Source organism: Sminthopsis crassicaudata, chromosome 2 (genome assembly GCF_048593235.1).
Source record: "Sminthopsis crassicaudata isolate SCR6 chromosome 2, ASM4859323v1, whole genome shotgun sequence".
Lineage (NCBI taxonomy): Eukaryota > Metazoa > Chordata > Mammalia > Dasyuromorphia > Dasyuridae > Sminthopsis > Sminthopsis crassicaudata.
Window position 1 is genome coordinate 312,387,864 of NC_133618.1, and position 19,070 is coordinate 312,406,933.

Here is a 19,070-nt window from a genome sequence, read left to right on the forward strand (position 1 = left end):
TATTTGCTTCTTAATTTGGTTCTTACATCAATCTAGAAGATAGATACTCTTATTATTCCCATTTTACATATGAGGAAACTGAGATACAGAGAAGTTGGATTACAGAGCTAGTTAAATGGCTGAAGCTGGACCTGAATTCTTTAGGCATCTTGTTCATTAAGGGTTGATATGTAATGAATTCATTTTTCTTTCTAACATAGATGTCAATATGACTTTAAGACTTTGGGGTGAGTTTTGTTTTGTTTTGTTTTGCTTTTTGAGGCTATCAGGATTAAGTGACTCATGCAAGGTCATATAGTTAGTATCTGAGATGACATTTGAAAAATCTAGAAGAACAGAGTCACCCACTATAACTAACCATATGCAAAGCTTCAGAGAAAAAAAGATGGATTGCCCAAAATGACTACAGGAGAGACTAGAAGTAATGGACTAAGAAATAAGAAATGAAATTATAAATTAAGTTAGACTTCAGGGGGGGAAATTAAAAGAGAATACATAACTTGGAACAGAACATAGAAAATCTTAACAAAACAATGGACTCTCTGTAAAACAGACTCTGGAGCAAAGAGGACTCTAACTATAAGATAACAAGAAATATTAGAAAAATGTGAATAGATTGAAAAAAGATAAGAAATACCATATGTCTACTATCAAAAATAGCTGACTTGGAAAACAGGTTTAGAAGAGATAATTAAAGAATATTAGATCCCTTGAAAATCTTGACCAAATAAAACTTGGATAATATACTTTAAGAACCCTTAAAATAAAACTGCCCAAATCTATTAGAACCAAAGGGCAAGTGAAAAGAAAAAAAAATTCCACTTCTTGAAAGAAACCTCGCACTGAAAATATCCAGTAATGTCAGAGCCAAGATCCAGAGTTTCCAAGTCATGTAAAAATACTTACAAACAGTTAGAAATTCTTATTGAAAGAAGACAAGAAGGAAAAATTCAGGAAGCAAAGGACCATAATCAACCTCATACAAGACTCAGCAGCAACTACATAAAGAAAATAAAATTTCAGGAAATTATATTACAAAAGTCAAAAGATTAATGGCTTCCAACCAAAAGTAACTTACTCTGCAAAATTGAATATAATCTTCCAGGGGAACTTTAATACTTTTAATAAAGTAGGAGATTTTCAAATACCAAATATGAATGGAAATTTTGGAATGGAAACAAAGCCAGTCAAGAGATACCTAGAAAAATAAATATATTTGAACAACTGGAAGGAGGTGAATGATGATAAAGACTTCACATCCTAATAGGAGAAGAGACAAATGTTGCTTCAGAATCCTGTTTTCAAGGGCCACAGAGGGAGATAAAGATGAGAAACACAGGACTTAGGTATAGATTTGTTCTATTTTGTTGGTTTTAAGAAAAAAAGAATAAAAAAAGAGAAAAAGAAACATACTAAGGGAAAATGAGGACAGGGGGAAAATTACTATTTCATATAAACAGGTTTCACAAGAATATGAGTATACAAAAATTTAGGAAAGGACAGGAAAGTAATTTCTCATGACTTCATTCTTCTCTGACAGTTAATGGACAGAGTTTAGTACTAAGATACATTAAACTCAATAGTGACAGATAAAAAGAAGAGGGGGACAAAAGAGGAAGAGTATAAGCTAGGAGAAAGTGATCACAAAAAAAGTCAAAGTCACCTTCAAGGTTTTAAAAATATTAAGTGAAAACTAAAAAGAGGCACAATGTATGAGAACACAGCTTGCTTTTTCAGCACATTAGTTCCAAAGTCTCATTTGTCTATCTATGCATAATGCTTGACTTAAGAAACACTGCTATTAGGCTTGTCCAGGGGTGTGGTAGAGCCAGCTCATACCAACTTGAGAGAGCAGTTAAATTTATTACATGAGCATTTTTATCTTGGAAACTGGCAAATCAAAGCTTGGTTTGTTGTTTTGTTAATTGTCTAGATTAAGAAAGTGATAGAGAAAAGATTAATAATGTAGATTAAATGTAAGTGTCATAGTTGTGAAGTATTTACCATTATATCCCTGCTTATACCCAAAAGATATCAAAAAGTCAAAGGACCAATAGATACACATATTTATAGCTGCAGTTTTTTTAGTAGCAAAGAAATGTTAATAAAGTCTATATATTGGGGATAGTTGAACAAATTATATAATATGAATATTATAGTACCATATGAAATAATAAAAGAATGGATTCAGAGAAACCTGGAACATTTGTATGAATGATACAGAGTGAAGAAAGCAAAACCAGAATAATGTAAACAATAACTACAAGGAAAGTAAGAGAGAATACTGCTGAAAGACTAAAGAACTATGATCAACACAATAACCAATCACAACTCAGAAGACCGATGATGACTCAGATTTTCTGGCAAAACTGTACAGATCAAAGGTTCAGAATAAGACACACATCTTTAGATACAGATAATATGTGGATTTATTTTGCATTGCTATACTTGCTAAAAGAAGAAATATTTTATTTGGTTTTGGTGAGAAAGAAAATTGGAGCTGTAGATAGTGATACCAAAAAACAAAAAACAAAAAAGGAAGAAAAAGAAAAGAACCCCAAAAGGAATTATTTAAAAATACACTGAGCAGAGCAGATAGAAATTCAGAAAAGAATATAGATGAACAGGACAATTATCATAATCATTATGTTTAATTTTAAATAGATACACACAAGAAAATCAACCTGTACATTGGTCAGAGTCATAGCTTCTTATGTACTCTTCTTTTGCTTTTATTATATTATTCATGTTCATTGATATTTTCCAAGTTCATAATAACAAAAAGGAAAACCATAAAAATCCAATTTGTGAATAACATGAAATTGAGAAATGTAATTAACTTACAACATGGAAGACTTAGTATCCAAAAAGAACTCAACAAGCAAGAATAATAAGATAAATGAGATGAAATTAAATTGGGAAAAATATGTAATTCTATACTTGGGTTCAAAAAGTCAAATGAATAAACAAAAAATAGGTGACATATAGGAAGACAATAGTTCATAGGAAAAAGATGAAGATTTTAGAGGACTCAGTGACAGTCAAAAGAGTGACATAACATTAAGAAATAGTACAAATTCTTTTTTTCTAAATACAGGCCTATGATTTCATTCATGTAGAGGACTTCTAATGGGGAAGCGCTGATGTAGGCTAGGAATCTATCAATAACTTATAGTCTTAAAGAGTGACCTGGAAGGGCAGCTAGGTGGCACAGTGGATAGAGCACCAGCCCTGAAGTCAGAAGGACCTGAGTTCAAATCTGATCTCCGATACTTAACATTTTCCGGCTGTGTGACCCTGGGCAAGTCACTAATCCCAACTGCCTCAGCAAAAAAAAAAAAAAGCAAAAAAAAAAAAAAAAAAAAAAGGGACTTGGGATATAATGAGATACCATGACTTGCCCAGGGTCACATGGTGAGTATGCATCAAAGGCAGGGCTTAAACCCTTAGGTTCAAAAAGGCCAGCCTTGTGACCATGTGCCATGCATGGAAACACACTGCAACAGTGCACAGAACAAGAAGGATCAGAGCTCCCCCATACTGCCTGCCCTAGCTAGAGGACCACTGGAAGACAATATTCTAGGTGTCACATTTTCAAAACTGTGTTCACAGGTAGATGCTTCCATAATACACTAGCCAGGAGAGTATATCATACAAAGGTTGAATGATGGGTTTGGAGAGATTTAATCTGGTAAAAAGAGGAATCAGAGGAAAGTCTTAAAGTATTCTAAAGGCTGTCATGAGAAAGAGTGAACCGACTTAGTATCATAAGATTAAAGAAAAATTAGGGACCTCGGAACTCATTTAGTCTGGATTGTCCGATTTATAGAAAAGATCCAAAAAGCATAAATGAATTGTCCACAGTGACAAAGGTGGTGAATAATGGATCCAAGATCTCCAACTCCAAAATTAATGTGCATGATTTTGTTTTGTTTTGTTTTGTTTTTTACATTTTTTTAATAACAGTGAAAACTCAGAGCAATGAGTATAAGTAATTGGCAGATTTGAATTCAAAATAAAGAAAAACCTACTTGTCATTAGAATAAATCAAAAAATAGAATGGGTACTTCAGGAGAGTGTGAGCCCCACATGACTAGAGACCTTGGAGAGGATCAGGAGAACCACTTGTTGGGAATGTTGAGAAGGCCTTCGTGCTCAGCTACTGACTGGACTAACTCTGAAGTTCTGTGGTTAGTGTACTACTTCCATCACTTTTAATTTTCTTTGGAGTTACTATGAAGCTAGTTTCAGTAACAGTGTCATGATAACCTCTATCAGTTCCACTGATAGCCTCATGATAGCATCCACCTGACCTGATCCTGTTGGCCCAAAACCTTATTTCATGGGATCCCTCCAGTACCTCTTTCTCATGTCTTTCTGAGGCCAGTCAATTTCCAGTCATACGTTTCAGGGGAAATTTTCTGTTGGGGGAACTGCCACCTTAATTTCCCATGTTCCTAGCACCCTGAATGATCCTTTGGGCCTTGATAATCCATGCACACTCATCAGCATCCACATTTCAATTCACACAGGTCCAGTGAGGCTCTTTTCAGTTCTCCTGAAACTGAAGACCTGTAACTTGTTAAGAAATGGCTCTCCTTTGAATAGAATTCTCATGGTATGCACCAATTGCCACAGGCATAAGAATACATTATCCACAAATAATTTTTATAGATTTGATAGAAAAGAAAAGATATGTAGAAAGGAAGAGCCTAATTGACTGAGGATTCTGGTCCATAACACTGGAACTTCAGTCTTTCCTCAGCAATTCCTTTCTGCCCTGGGGTCAAATGGCCTGGCCCCTGCTCTGAGCCTTCCTTCACCATCAAGCCTTAATATGTAGGTAGACAAGGCTTCAGACTCAGGAAACCAGAGTCAATGGCTTCAAAACAATTAAGTAAATGAACTAAAGGATATTTGCTACAAATACTCTCAGAAGTGAAAGGCTCTTAAAAAAAAAGTAAAAATTGCCACTGAGAAGAACCAATATTATTTCCATCTAAAAAACAGGGGCACAAGAACAAAAGTATGGCTTAATATACAAATATACAGCCTAATCCCATTGCAGCTAGGTAGTGCAATGGAAGGTGCAGGATTTGGAGTCAGGAAGAACTAGATTCAAATTCAGCCTCAGATACTAGTTGTGTGACTTGGGCAAGTTATTTAACCCTGTTTGCCTCAGTTGGCCTCATCTGAAAAATGGAGATGAAAACAATACTTCCCTCCCCGGGCTTTTATGAAGATCAAATTAGATAATATTTGTAAAGTGCTTTGCAAATCTTAAAGCATATGATTGTTATTATTTTATTAACTTTCACTTCAAAGAATTAGACCAAAATATGGATAAGAAGGACATCACCTAACTACAATAAGTGAATTCAAGTCTCCTAGTTATGATGAATTACACCCCAAGAACTTGGAGATATCCTTGATGACCTGCTTTCTGTGAGCTGTAGGTGATTTGGAGACAAACAAATGTCTTGATTTTCAAAGGAGATGGAGTCCAATAAGAATGATGTTGACCTCAAACAAAATTCTAGAATGAATCTAGAATTCATTGGAAAATGAATAGCTTGTCTCAAAAAGGAGAGCAATAATTATATGGAGCTAGCTGGTATTCACTAAGAACAACTGATAACAAATTTACTTTAATAAAGATGTTATTTTTGGTGTTCATTTCTTAACTTTTTCTGTGTGACATGGCAAATAATCCTGAACTATAACAGTCCTTTTAGCTCTGATTTTCTTTAAAAAACACTCTAACAACTATTTTTATTTTTTAACATGAAGTTGGTAGAAAGGCAGTATAGAGTCATGAGCTAAAGCTCTGACACTTAGTATGAGTAAAATCATGAACTTTCTCTCTATGACTCTGGATTTCCTCATTTGGAAAATAGGTAAAAATAAAGGCTGTTATTAACTACCATTTAGTCTTATTGTGAGGAAAAGGCACTGTAAATGGTAAAATTCTTGGGTAGATGGGAGGATAATAAAGGATAGAAGAAAGAAGGGAAAGATGCTGTGCTCTGATCTTGGTTCTGTTTCCTCTGCCAACAGAAAAGATTTTTGGACTGTAAAGAACAAAAATGGCGACTAGGAAGATATAATACAAGGAGGGAGATAATAAAAGAACTGGCTACCCCTTGGTAAGTTCATTTTATCCAGAAAAATTACATCTCGAACCACTATAAGAAGAAATAGGTGTGAATGCTGGGCCACTTTCAACATCTATGAAAGGATGCATCAAATGGAAGAAGTGATTGGATAAGATCAGATTTGTTTCAATTTTAAGAAAAGGGAAGAGAATCAAATGTGCAAAATGCAATCCATTAAGTCTGACTTCCGTAAATAATTTCATAGACTTTCATAGACTTTCAAAGTCTAATTCAACCCCTTTAATTTTACAGGTAAGGGAACTGAGGCCTAGAGAAGATAAATTATTTGCCTAAGATTGCACAAACAGTAAATGAAGGAGATGGGAGTTGAACTCAGGTCCTCTGATTCCAAATCTAGAATTCTTTCCAATTCCCAGCAAAATTATGGAAAAATAAAAATAAAAATTAATAAACATCAAGGAAAGGAAGCAAAGATCCCAGAGAGTCAGTCAACTTCATTAGAAACAGATCAGGCTAAGCTAATCTCAATTTGTTTTTTGATGGAACTATTATATTACACTCGTAAGCAGATCAGGGAAATATTGTAGGCAGACTTAGATTTTAGCCAAGCTTATAACAAAAACTCTCATGCTATTCTTGAGAAAAAAAGATAATGATGGCCCAATTAACTGGATGTAGAACTGACCAAATGGCCAGATTCAAAAAGTAGTCATGATGGTTCCATGTCATGAATGCAATGTTTCAGGCATCTGGGCTGTTTGAACATCTTTGTAAGTGACTTATATAAAGGCAGAGATGGGCTGCCTCTAGAAGAAATAGGAACACTATCATTAGAAGTCTTAAGCAAAGGCTGGAAAATCATTCATCAAATAATGTTGCGGAAGATAGTCTTACTCAGGTATAGGTTGAACTAGCAGGCAAGGATAAGAAGGAATATGACATGGGTAAACACAATCAAATGCCAGGTTAAACAAACCCAGGTTAGCTAGAATGCAGAATGCATAGGATACAGATACAGATTGGACCTATGATTTCATTAAGATTGAGCACTTTCAGATAAGAAAAAATCTCTCTACCAATACAGGTCAACACATTCTCTGCCAGTTATAGTCTTAGGGAATTGTCTAAAGAACACTAAGAGATTAAAGAGAATTGTCCAGGATAAAACAGTCAAAAGGTAGGACTTGAACCCTGTTCCAAGGTTGGCTTCCTTCTTATGGTGTTTCAGGGACCCAACATGGAATAACATGAAATAAAGCCAAAAAGATTGGTTGAAATCAGACCATGGAAAGCTGTAATGAGAATAAAAAGCTTGTATTTTATCCTAGAAGCAATAGGTAATCACTGAAGATTCATAAATGGGAACAAATACATTAATTCCTGCAATTGAAGAGAAGGATGAAAGACTGGAAATAGGGAAATTATTAGAGGGCTCCAGCAATAATCCAAGTGAGAGGTAACTAAGACTTAGATGAAGATGGTGGCAATATGAGTGGAGAGAAGGGAAAAGATTCAAGGAATGTTGAAAAAGCTAAAATCAATATGACATAGCAATTAAGTTTAGGCAGGGAATGAGTACAGAGAAGGAGACAGAAGGGTCAAAGATTATTCTTATGTTTTGAGCTTGGATAATGCCACCATCAAGAAAAATTAAGAAGTTGAAATGAGTTTCTGTTTTAGGGGGGAAATAAGTTTGGTTTTAAGCATGTGGAGTTTGAGATATCAACAGGAAAGTTCAAGTTGAAATGGCCAACTGGAACTGAAGATAGATAAACAAGTCAATTATTGTATACATGGATGGAGAGAGAAAGAGAGAGAGAGAGAGAGAGAGAGAGAGAGATAGGATGCCGAACCTGGAGTCAGGAAGGCTCATCTTCCTGAATTCAAATTTGGCCTTGGACAATTGCTAGCTTTGTGAGCCTAGGGTGCACTCAACTTTCTTTGCCTCAATTTCTCATCTGTAAAATGAGCTAGAGAACAAAATGAATAAATATAAACATATATATATGTATATATATATATATATATACACATATGTACATATTTTTGTACATTCATAACATACTCATATGTGTGTATACTAATATGAGTTTGAATTTCAGCTCAGACTTCATAGATGGATAGGATAGATATATCATCTGTATGGATGTGATAATTGAAGAGGTGAGCAGAAAAAATTACCAAAGGGGAGGCTACATAAAGAGAAGAGAGCTAAGGACAAAGTTGGGAAACATCTACATTTATGGGACAGAAGAAAAACATGAACCAACAAATGAGGCTACTAGCAGATGAACTGAGAACCAGAAGACAGTTGTTTCAAGGAAGCCAAGGGAGAAGAAAGTATATTAGGAGAAGTTGGTTGGCAATAGTACCATATGATACAGTAAAAGAGAATCACGGAATCATAGAATCATGGAGTTGGAAGGAACCTCAGATGTCATCTAGTATTTTAGTCCATCCTTCACTTGAACAAGAATTCCTTCTATAATAAGATCCCAAACAAGTGGTTATCCAGGTTTCACTGAAGGATCTCCAGGTATCTGGCAATCAGATTACTTGTCCATATGTTTGACTTTTTTTTTTTTTAATTACATCATGCTTCCTCTCCATACCTCAAAATGTCAGTAACTGTTAAATTCAGAAGTATCTTTCTCTCCCTCTATTAAAGTAGCTCACAAGCCCTCTGTAACAATGGAAACAAAAATTCATCATGCAACTGCCAAACTTGTGCTTAGGCTCTTTGAATTTAGATAAGCTGGTTCTCAAATGATAAACAAATAGTTCATCACTGTGTCCATGCTCTAACTTTGTAAGGTCTGCCAGAATTTTGGTTCAAAAGCAGAGAAAAACCCAGTTGGAAAACCTACTGCTCGAATAACTGAACCTCAGATTCTTTATCCAAAAAAATGAGGAATTTGGAGTTGAAAACTTCTGAGATACTGACCAACACAAACTTTTTATTTATGACTGATCTCCACAATACTATGGCAATAGTGCTCTTCTCTCTTCCTCCCCCCCTCTCTCTTTCTCTCTCCCTCCCTCTCTCTTTCCCTTTCTCTCTCCTTCCCTCCCTCCTTCATTCCCTTTTTCTCTCTTTCCCTTCTTCCCTCCCTCCTTTTTCCTCTCCCTCCCTTCCTCCCTCCCTCTCTCTCCCTCTTTCTCTCTGGCACATTCCATACAAGTTAAGGTAGTTTCAAAAGGATCATAGATTTAGAACTTCACTAGAAATTAGAAACAAGGAAACTGAAAGTTTTACAGAAAGATAGCAAAGCTTCAAGGAAGCATTTCAAGATCAAGTATGAAAGACCATCAGGGCTAACAAATAGAAAAAGCAAATAGGAAAAGCTAAAAAATAAATACCAAAATAAGAGAAATCCAGGGGGGAAAATTCATTTCTTTTTTTTTTTTTTTTCATTTTAATAGTTTTTATTTACCAGATATATGCATGGGTAATTTTATAACATTGATAATTGCCAAACCTTTTGTTCTAATTCCCCCCCCCCTTCTCCCTCCCCACCAGATGGAAGGTTAAAAATTCTTAAGAGAGGAAAAGAAGCAATGTAGATTCCAGTTTTATTTCTACTTTCTTTTTAAAAAATTTTTATTTCTCCAAGTTAAAGTTGACTAGGTTCTGAAGTGGTTCCTTATGGAGAAAGGGAGAAAGTGGGAAATGGTCAGGAAGCAGAGAATACAGGAGACAGAAGAACAAGAAAGACACAACAAGACAGGGATGAAGGGGTAGAGAAGAAAACTGAGCCTGAGAGAGTAGGGAAGATAGACTCCTACAGATAGCATTTTTCTCATTCCACTGACAGCATCTCAGATCTCACCCAGCTTCACTGCTTGGACATGTTCAGCCACTTTTACCCATTTTCTCTGTTGACAGAGACAGAAAATTGAGCAATTACCCTTAAACTCCACTTTTTCAGATCACTCAGATTGCTACACTTACTGAATTAAGTCCCCAATTGCCTTAGGCTAGAAGTAACTCAACTGGGCCCATCCTTCAGGAATTGAACATTTTTGGTGGAGTTAGTCATAATAAGGTTTTATTATTCCTAAGGTTGTCACTGTATTTAATCCTGTCAAAACCAGTAACCCAGGATGCAAAGAGGCAGAGTTCTCCTGAGTTCTACAACAAGAGGAATTTCATGTCACACTGAATATGGCATCTGGGAGCCATCAGAAAGGTGGCCCTTATACTAAAACAAGCCTGTTTCAGAGCTGTGCAGAATTATGCTACATTAGCAATGGCAGTATTAAGCCTGAGAATAATTAGGTGGGGTTTTTAGCCTGTTTTTAAAGGCTTTCAACTTATAATAAGATTTGGAGGCTGGTAATTCTCTTAGAATCTGCATTAAGCTCACAGGTAAATGGCATAGTTTAGCCCAATCCCAATTGTATATTTTGGGGTTGTTTAAATGAAAATTTTTTTCCCTTTCTTTTGCTAATTGAGAGGTTTTTTTTCTCTATTAATTATCTGTTTACTAAACTTTTTTTAAAAAACATGACAAACTACACAAATGTGACTGTTAGCACAGTTCTCAGTTCTATAAATGGTGTAAAAGACCCTAAAAATCATCTAATCAATCTCTTCATGTTTTATTTAACAGATAAATAATCAGAGGCATAGAGACTTTGTAACTGGAGCAAGGTTAAAGAGCTGGTTAATAGCATGGCCTGGACTAGATACATAAAAAGGTGCTAATTTTTTTTTTATAGAAGGCCATATTATACTTGTCCAGTTTTTCAGAAGATGGATTTATAATTCCAAGTCTTTCTATAATTACCACTCAGTTTTCCTGGGTGCAGATGGCATTTTCTGCCCAAGGTCTTCCAGAAGACCTCAGCCTGAAACTGTTGAGCATGACACACTTTTTTTTTTTTTTTTTAGGCTGGGGTTAAGTGACTTACCCAGGGTCACACAGCTAGGAAGTGTAAGTGTCTGAGACCAGATTTGAACTCAGGTCCTCCTGAATCCAGGGCTGGTGCTCTATCCACTGCACCACCTAGCTGCCCTAAAAGGTGCTAATTTTTAAAGTTGGGTTTAAATTCCATTCCAGTTTTCACACTTCCTTAAATGAGTGACCATAGACTAGTCACATTAAGTCTCTGTCCCCTCAGTTTCTTCATCTATAAAATGGGGTTAATGCCCATAATTTCTGCAAGGATCAAATAAAATAATATGTAAAAAACACTTTGTAAGCCATAAAGCATTAACTGTCCATAATTATTAAAAGTAGCTGTCCAGAGAAAATTCTGGACTTGTAGTCAGGAAAACCTGAATTCAAATCCAGCTTCAAACACTTATTTCTTAGTTTAGTTTGCTTATCTATAAAATACAGAAAATAATAGAACCTGCCTCCCAAGGTTGTTGTGAGGCAAAAATGAGACATCTGAAAAGTGCTTTGCAAGCCTTAAAATGCTATATAAATGTTAGATATTATCATAACATTTAAATTACTGCCTTTCATAAGTGAGTCTAGTCTCAAGTTTGCCACTGTCGGAGTGTTGATTCTGGGCAAGTCACTCTAGTTGTCCAGGCTTCGGTTCTTAATATGTAATTCAAAGGCTTGGATTGCAGAGGTCTCTTTGGCCCTAATAGTCAAAAATTCTGGGATATGATGCCATCATGGTCACAGCAGCTCTTGAATTCCAAATATGTGCAAGCTTTCACATTTAGAAGTTTGGGCGTTAGAAATTGTGTGAATTAGTTGGTGGATTCTCCCTTTCACCAGATTTGTAGAGGAAGCAAGATTCTAGGAGTCCTCTGAAGGTAATGGGGAGAAGGACATAGAAAGGAAAGCTTAATAGTACTGGGCATGAAAAATGAAAAAGAAAAAGAGAAGGCGGCATGATCAGCAAACTTGCTTTTCTGAATTTAATGTTGTTCTTTTTTTTTTTTTTAACTTACAACACTTCCTAGTCTTGAACTCCTAAAATCTACACATCAGCTTCTACAATGTTGGCTAAAGTTTCATCCTGCTTCCAAAGAACCCAGCTGATCAGAAGGGTCACCCAACACCCATTCACAAGACTCTCAAAGCCAACAGAAATCTGTCCTTTTGCACACCTCCCTTCACCGTGGCTAAAATCTTGTGGCTCCTGAATCACTGCAACTCCAAGAGTTAAAGACAGGGTGGAATTGTTAGCCATGCCTTTTGTCCTGCTAGTTTCTTAACAACTTCATTAATGTCCTGGCTTGGACTCTGCCTTGTCAAGTCCTGCAGCTATTTCTCTTGGTTGGTGCTGCTGGTGTCTGGTGACTGAACAGAAGATAGGACTACAGCAGAGAAGATGGGCAGATCAAAAGCCTGGCTGGAGCCCAGCAGAAATGCACAGCTGCCAGGTCCATGTTGGCAGAAGACAATTTCACACACATATTAAAGAGATCAGATTTTGGAAAGTAAATTACAGGGCACCTTATTTAACAGTGTCATAAGGGATTATTAGGAGGGTGGAGAGACTTGGCAATTGAAAGAGTTTGGGGTGAAGTCATATAGCAAGATCTGGCAACCAGGAGTAGGATGCCGCAAGAGATGCCAGAAGATCTTTAGCTAAAATCAAGTGTAAAGCTGGAAAGCAGAGGAAGAATTATGATGATATGTTCCTAGGTTTTTCTATAGTCTCAGGGTGTGCACTGATGTCTGACCTTTTGGCTTTTTGATCTCACCTGGGACTCACCTTCTTTCCTTCTGGGCTTGGCCTTTGAACCTAAGTTGAGGTCCTGATACTGTTAATGTTTTCCCTTTCATTTTGTGTGCTGATTTCCAGCGACTCTTGTATACACAAAAATGACTGCCTCTCAATTTTTGAAGCATCTGTATATCTTAGTGTATGATATAACCTCGATAGATAGAAAGATAGATTAATGGATGGCTGGATGATGGCTGGATGGATAATTAGAGAGGTTCTCTCTATGTATATACATATATTTATGTATATGTATATGTGTGTGTATATTTTGTACGTGGAGAGAGAGAAAATAGATGATTTGTTAATCAACTTCTTTCTTCCCTGATGTCTCCATTTAACACTTCAGATGTACTTTGGCTATGGTTTGATTTCTTTCTTGCCTTTCCACTATCATCCAAGGACCATATGTAGTAACCCATTTGCCGTAGAGTGACTCACCTCCTCCATCATCAGATCCTTCCATGCTCCGTTGTCTGAGGCGTTGGCTACATCCCACCGAAAAAAAAAAAAAATTGGAGAAAAAAAAATCAAATACAGAAATGGAAAATGAAAATCCCTACCTTTCTTATTTCTTCTTGTTCCAATGCCAAATAATCCAAGAGTTTCTCATCCTCCCTCATCTTTAATTTGATTTAATTATGTACCTACTATGTGTAGGTAATAGTCTATAAAAGCACTATACTATATAAAAATACAAACTTATCTCTGCCGTCAATCTACATTCTGCCTGAAGGTGAAGGTCATAGAATCATATAACTAATTTTTTCCCTCCACATTTAACTAGGCATACTTTCCTTTCAATAAAGACCATGAGAGAAGATTTGAATTGATAAAATGTGAAGTTAGACTAGAATAGAAACTATCCTTTAATATAGCAAAGGTGGGGTACAGGTTCATCATGCCTGTCAGTCAGTGAGGCAGAATGTACAGGGTTCATCTTCGTGCCAGAACTCACACTTCTAAGGCACAAAATCCCAGGACTCCAGGGTCAGGCTTTATACTCAGTTCCAGAGAACAGCATGAGACATGACCCAAGACCAAGGTTTATCCTCCCAGTCCCAGAACATAGCTGAATCAATTAAATCAATACTTGTATTATAAGTGATGTGCTTGAGCCTCTAGTGTCCATATGGGCATGTCCTGGTTTAAGAATATACTCTGTTGACAAAGACTCTTAAGATACCATTAAATTCTACAAAAACTGTGGAAAACTTACTCTTCTATTTCTTCAATAATCTTTCTTCCTGACCTGTAAAAATAAGAAGAGAAAGAGTTTTTAAGACCTAGTAGTCTTTTCTGTCAGGGAGAATGGGGGGGGGAAAGAGGGGGTAATGGGAAGGATTGTCAGGTAGGTCTAGTCAAAACAGGTCCAAGAGACACACTGGTCACTTGAATATGGCTTCATTCATGATCCACAGTCATTTGGATATAAATAAACTCATCTTTCCTCTAAACCTGCCCATCCTTCTGATCTCCATACTTTTCTATTAATGAGACTACAATCAATCTATTGAGACAATCATCAATAAACATTTATTAAGTGCCTCCTGTATGTTAGGTACCATCTACCCAATAATCCTGGGAATCATCTTTGACTTCTCCATCTTGTCCTCCCACACTCAACTGGTTGCAAAGAACTGTTAATTCTATCAATATAAAGCCTAATACATCTATTTCACCATCATCCCCATCTCACTGTTGCCTTCATTCCTAGTTCAAGGTTTAATTACTTTTTTTTTTGGACTGCCTCTTATCTTGTTATAAAGGCCATAAATTCTGCTCTTCAAATGTGCAATTCTCTCACTCAGGAACAATGTATTATAGTTCATTGGTCTTCTCAAATTTCACAGAATAATCAAGTACTGGGTTGTTTTATTTTGTTTTGCATTGTTTATTAATTTTCATTGCCTGAACTGGAGACCATATTTCTTTCTGCTGTTAATATTTTCCATGTTGACTTACTTGCTTATGTTACATATCTTTCACTGAGTTTTCCTCTTCTTGAGATTTTGGGAGTTTAAGTCTCCCTACCCCCTTTCCTTTATTTTCCCCTATTGTTCACTTTCTAACTCCCTCCCCTTGAAAAATGGTTTCCCAGGAGACTGGATCTTAAAGCATCTCAGCCTCCTTCTATCATAGTTCACTAGTTTGGGTCTCTGCCCCAAGTAACTTCTTGGGGAATAGAACTGATCCCAGCCAGATGTTGCATTTTCCCTCAGGCTAAGTGGAGTATCAGACAGCTTCTCCTATACAACTATTCCCCGCCCCACCCCACACACATACACAACACACTCACAGAGGCTCCTAGGCAATTATCCAAAACTACAAGCTTCAGAACATGTGCCAATGGTAATAGTAAAAGGAATTTTCTCTCTGGAATTCTCTATACCAATACTGAATTCAGTAGTATGGGCAAAAGCAAATGTGTAAGATATGGTATATTCCTATTTTCACCAAGTTGCTCTTCAGTTTTTCTGGAAATTCTTATAAAGATTTCTCTAGTAACTTCTGTTCTCAAGTATAACAATTACTGAACCACTGGGATACTATACTCCTAATTCTGTTATCTGTTTTAAAAATTAGTACCAAAGAATTTCGACAATTATTGCTTTATAATTTGATATCCAAAAATCTGATAATTAAATCATCTCTATCTCCTTTTTTGTTCCTTTTTTCCCCTTAAAATTTTATTTTCTTCATATGAAATTTTATAGCTTTTCTATTCCTTTAAAGTTTCTCCATTGGTGGTATTGACATAGAATTTTAAATATGTTGGCTAACTTACATAATAAAATAATTTTTCCTGCCTTGAGCATTGAACATCTCTCCAATTATCTTTATTTCTATAAAGACTATTTTATAGTTTGGTAGGTTAACTTCCACACAGATAAATATTTTATGGTTTTTTAAATGGAATTTTTCTCTTTTCTCTGATTAGTAATACAAAAAAATGCTGATTATTTTCCGGATATTTTATTTATTACTACTTGGACAAAACAATTGTCTTGATTAGTTTACTTTCTTGGATAAAGAAATTTCTAAATTAACTATCATGTTGTCTTGCAAACATGAATAATTTTGTCCCCTTTGTCAATGTTTGTTCTTTTCATTTCTCTTGTCTTATGGCCACAGCTAGCAAATAAAGTTATGGGTCAAATAAGAGTGGAGAAAAGAAGCATCATTGCTTCATCCTTAAACTTACAAAGAAGCTTTAATTTCTCTTATTAATTATGTTAATAATGTTTCTCTTATTACAAATAATGCTAGCTCTAGATCTGAGATAAATACTAATCATATTAGGAAAAGTCTTTCCACAATCTGTTTTTAAGTGATTTTTTTAAAACTAAAAAGGCCTTTTCTACATTGTTATAATCATAAAACCTTTTGTTTTAGTTTTTATATGATTAATTTAATTATGTAAATAATTTTAGTAATATTGAACCATGACTGCAACCCTGCTACATATCTAACTGAAGAAATAGGTAAGTCCCAATTAGTACAAACAATGAATCCTTTGATATAGCAGAATTTTTCAAATTCACACTCAATTTTCCATTGAGCTGGAATTAATTACCATATTCTGCACAATTAAAACTTCAAATAATGTGGATTTGAACATATGTGACCACTTCAGGGGAATTATTTGTCAAACTAATTGGGACCTACCTAGACATAATTTTTTCTTAAAGATTACTAAAGTTGCCATTTCTGTTGAAGATACCATAATTCTTCTAGTTACCTATAATCAGTACCTCAGATACATCTTTGATTCTTCCTCTTCTTCACCCTACATATCTGATCAGTTTTCAAATCTAATTGGTTCTACTTCCACAGCATTTCTAACATACATCCCTTTTTCTCTCATCAAACAGCCACCATACTAGGTCAAGCTCTCATGAATCTCTTATTGGATTTTTTGCCATATAGCCTCCTCATCAATTTCTCTAGCTAGAGAATGTATTTAAAATGGCATTTATTAATCATATTTGTTTTTAATCTGTGTTTTGTTCTGCTTTATCCTCATTGATTTGGTTACCTTGCTCTGTTACTGAGAATAATTTATATAACCTAGGTATTAAATATTCTTTAACTTGGATTTGGAGTCAAAGGATTTAAGTTCAATATAAGTTCTCTTATTTTAGCCTGTGTGTTTCTGGGCAAATCACTTTTTCATTCCGGGCTTTAGTTTCTTTGTTTGTAAATTTTATAGGCAGTTAATAGGTGACCTCTCAAAGTTCCTTTCAGCCTTAAATTTAATAATCTATGACTCTTCAAAATTCACTTGAAAATATATCTAGATCAGAATTTTAATTTTCCTTTGATAGTTCAATTATTGCCTATTTGATTTCTCTTTTTGAAATTGAGTAGCTTTATTAATTTGGGAATTTTACATTTTTAAGATATTTATTCATATTCTTTTAATTTCTCAGCTTTATTGGCACATAATTTAATTCTAATGATTTTTTTTTCTCTAGCAATTGTGCATTCATCATGTTCATTTTTTTCTTTGTAGTCTGGTTTTCTTTTTTTGTATCAAATTATTGAATGGCTTATCAATTTTGTAAGTTTCTGTTACTCCCTTAGTCTTAAAAAAAAAATCAATAATCTTTTTGTTTCAATTTCTCCTTTGATTTTCACAATTTCTTTTTATTCTTATTTGACACCGCTGATTTACTTTTTTTCTCCTAGTTTTTTTTAAATTACATGATCAATTCATTATTCCTCTCCATTTAATTAACAAATTCATCAAAGTAGAGGAAAGCAGAATAGTAGAATGTATAGTTGAAAGAGCTGACCTCAAAGTCATTAAGACATGGGTTCTAGCTCTGCCTCCAATATAATGCTTGTGACACTAAGCAAGTCACAACCTTGCAATGTTCTGATTGTAGAGAAGGTGCCATCAGTAGAAGAAGTTTCCTCATCCCCCAAAATCTCCTCAGTCAATGAAATCTTAAGTCCTATCTTTACCCTGTATTTTCAAATCTTCTCTGCAATTTGTAGCCTCAGAAAATTGTCAGAGGTATCAAGAGTATGTACTAAAGATATGTCAAAAGCAGAGCTACAATTAAATTTTTCACAAAGGCAAAGCAAGTCTTTATCCAATATTCCATAATGCCTTCTTTTTAAATTACATTTTCCTCTTCTAAATCAGTGCTAAATCCCTTAAGTTTATTTTGTTTATGCCAATTTAATATCAGCCTCTTGCCATAAACTCTTCCTTTCATCCTTTAGTTCCAATAGCATTAATCCATCATGACCCTTTACAAGAAATATTAATTAAGTTCTTCCAACTTTCTGCCCTTTCCCCCTTAACATCTTAATACTTCCTTCTCCTCAAAGGCTTTGCATATAGACATTCTCTCTAGTAACTTGATAATTTTCACATGGTATGAGACTTACCCTCTTCTCATCTAACCTTGAAAATGGGATTCTCCTCCTTTCCAATCTCTTTGCTGGAAAGATCTTCATTTGTGGAGCCCAAATCCCAGAAACAGTCATTTATACATGAATGAAGCAGCATGTTGTGATCTCAGTACAACATCAAAGGATCCAGGACAAATCTAGGCCCTGTCACTCAGAGCTACCTGAATTCTTTGGAATTACCAGATTGTCCCTTTAATCCTCAAGTCCCTAACTCACAAAAAATAATATGCTCATAGACTTATAGCCAAAAGGGACCTCAGAAGGAATATTTAGGTCACTGATTCCTCTCATATTACAGATGAAGAAATGACTTATTTAAGTCACAACCATAATAAGTGGTAGAGAAAGAATTTGAACCCATGTTCTCTAGCTATCAGGCAATTAAGTGGATGGTTCATATTCCCGAGTTCAAATTTGGCTTCAGCCATTTAATAACTTGTTGATTCTGGGCAAGTAACAATCCTATTTACTTCAGTTTCCTTATCTGTAAAATGAACTGGAGAAGGAAATGGCACACTGCTCCAGTATTTCTGACAAGAAAATCCCAAATGGAGTCAGGTCATGAAGAGTGGAACATGACTAAAATGACTGAACAACAAAAACCTATCTAATTCAGTCTAATAACCATTTCTCAGTTGACTCTTATCTATTCCTCACTTCTTTTTTCACACAATTCAATGATAAGTTCAGATTCTCCCCTTCCCAACATCCCAATAACCTTCTTTGAATGACATTTGTCTCCGACCATTCATTCAATTCTCCTATCCATTTATTTTTATTTTAATCTTTTTTTTGTATTTCTATAAGTGTTTTTTTTGTTTTCTCACTGTGAAA

At 35.2% G+C, this 19,070-nt stretch overlaps 1 protein-coding gene across 2 annotated transcripts in view; it reads right to left on the minus strand.

Moving 5' to 3' along the window:
- The window catches only part of IFT43 (intraflagellar transport 43), a 117,057-nt gene that overhangs the window by 18,521 nt on the left and 79,466 nt on the right, over window positions 1-19,070 (minus strand). For both annotated transcript variants that reach the window (XM_074289950.1, XM_074289951.1), the window contains exons 4-5: window positions 14,029-14,061; window positions 13,251-13,297 (exon numbers count right to left, since the gene is read on the minus strand). In XM_074289950.1, coding sequence (XP_074146051.1) covers window positions 13,251-13,297; window positions 14,029-14,061 — 80 coding nt within the window. The remainder of the gene's footprint in view (window positions 1-13,250; window positions 13,298-14,028; window positions 14,062-19,070) is intronic.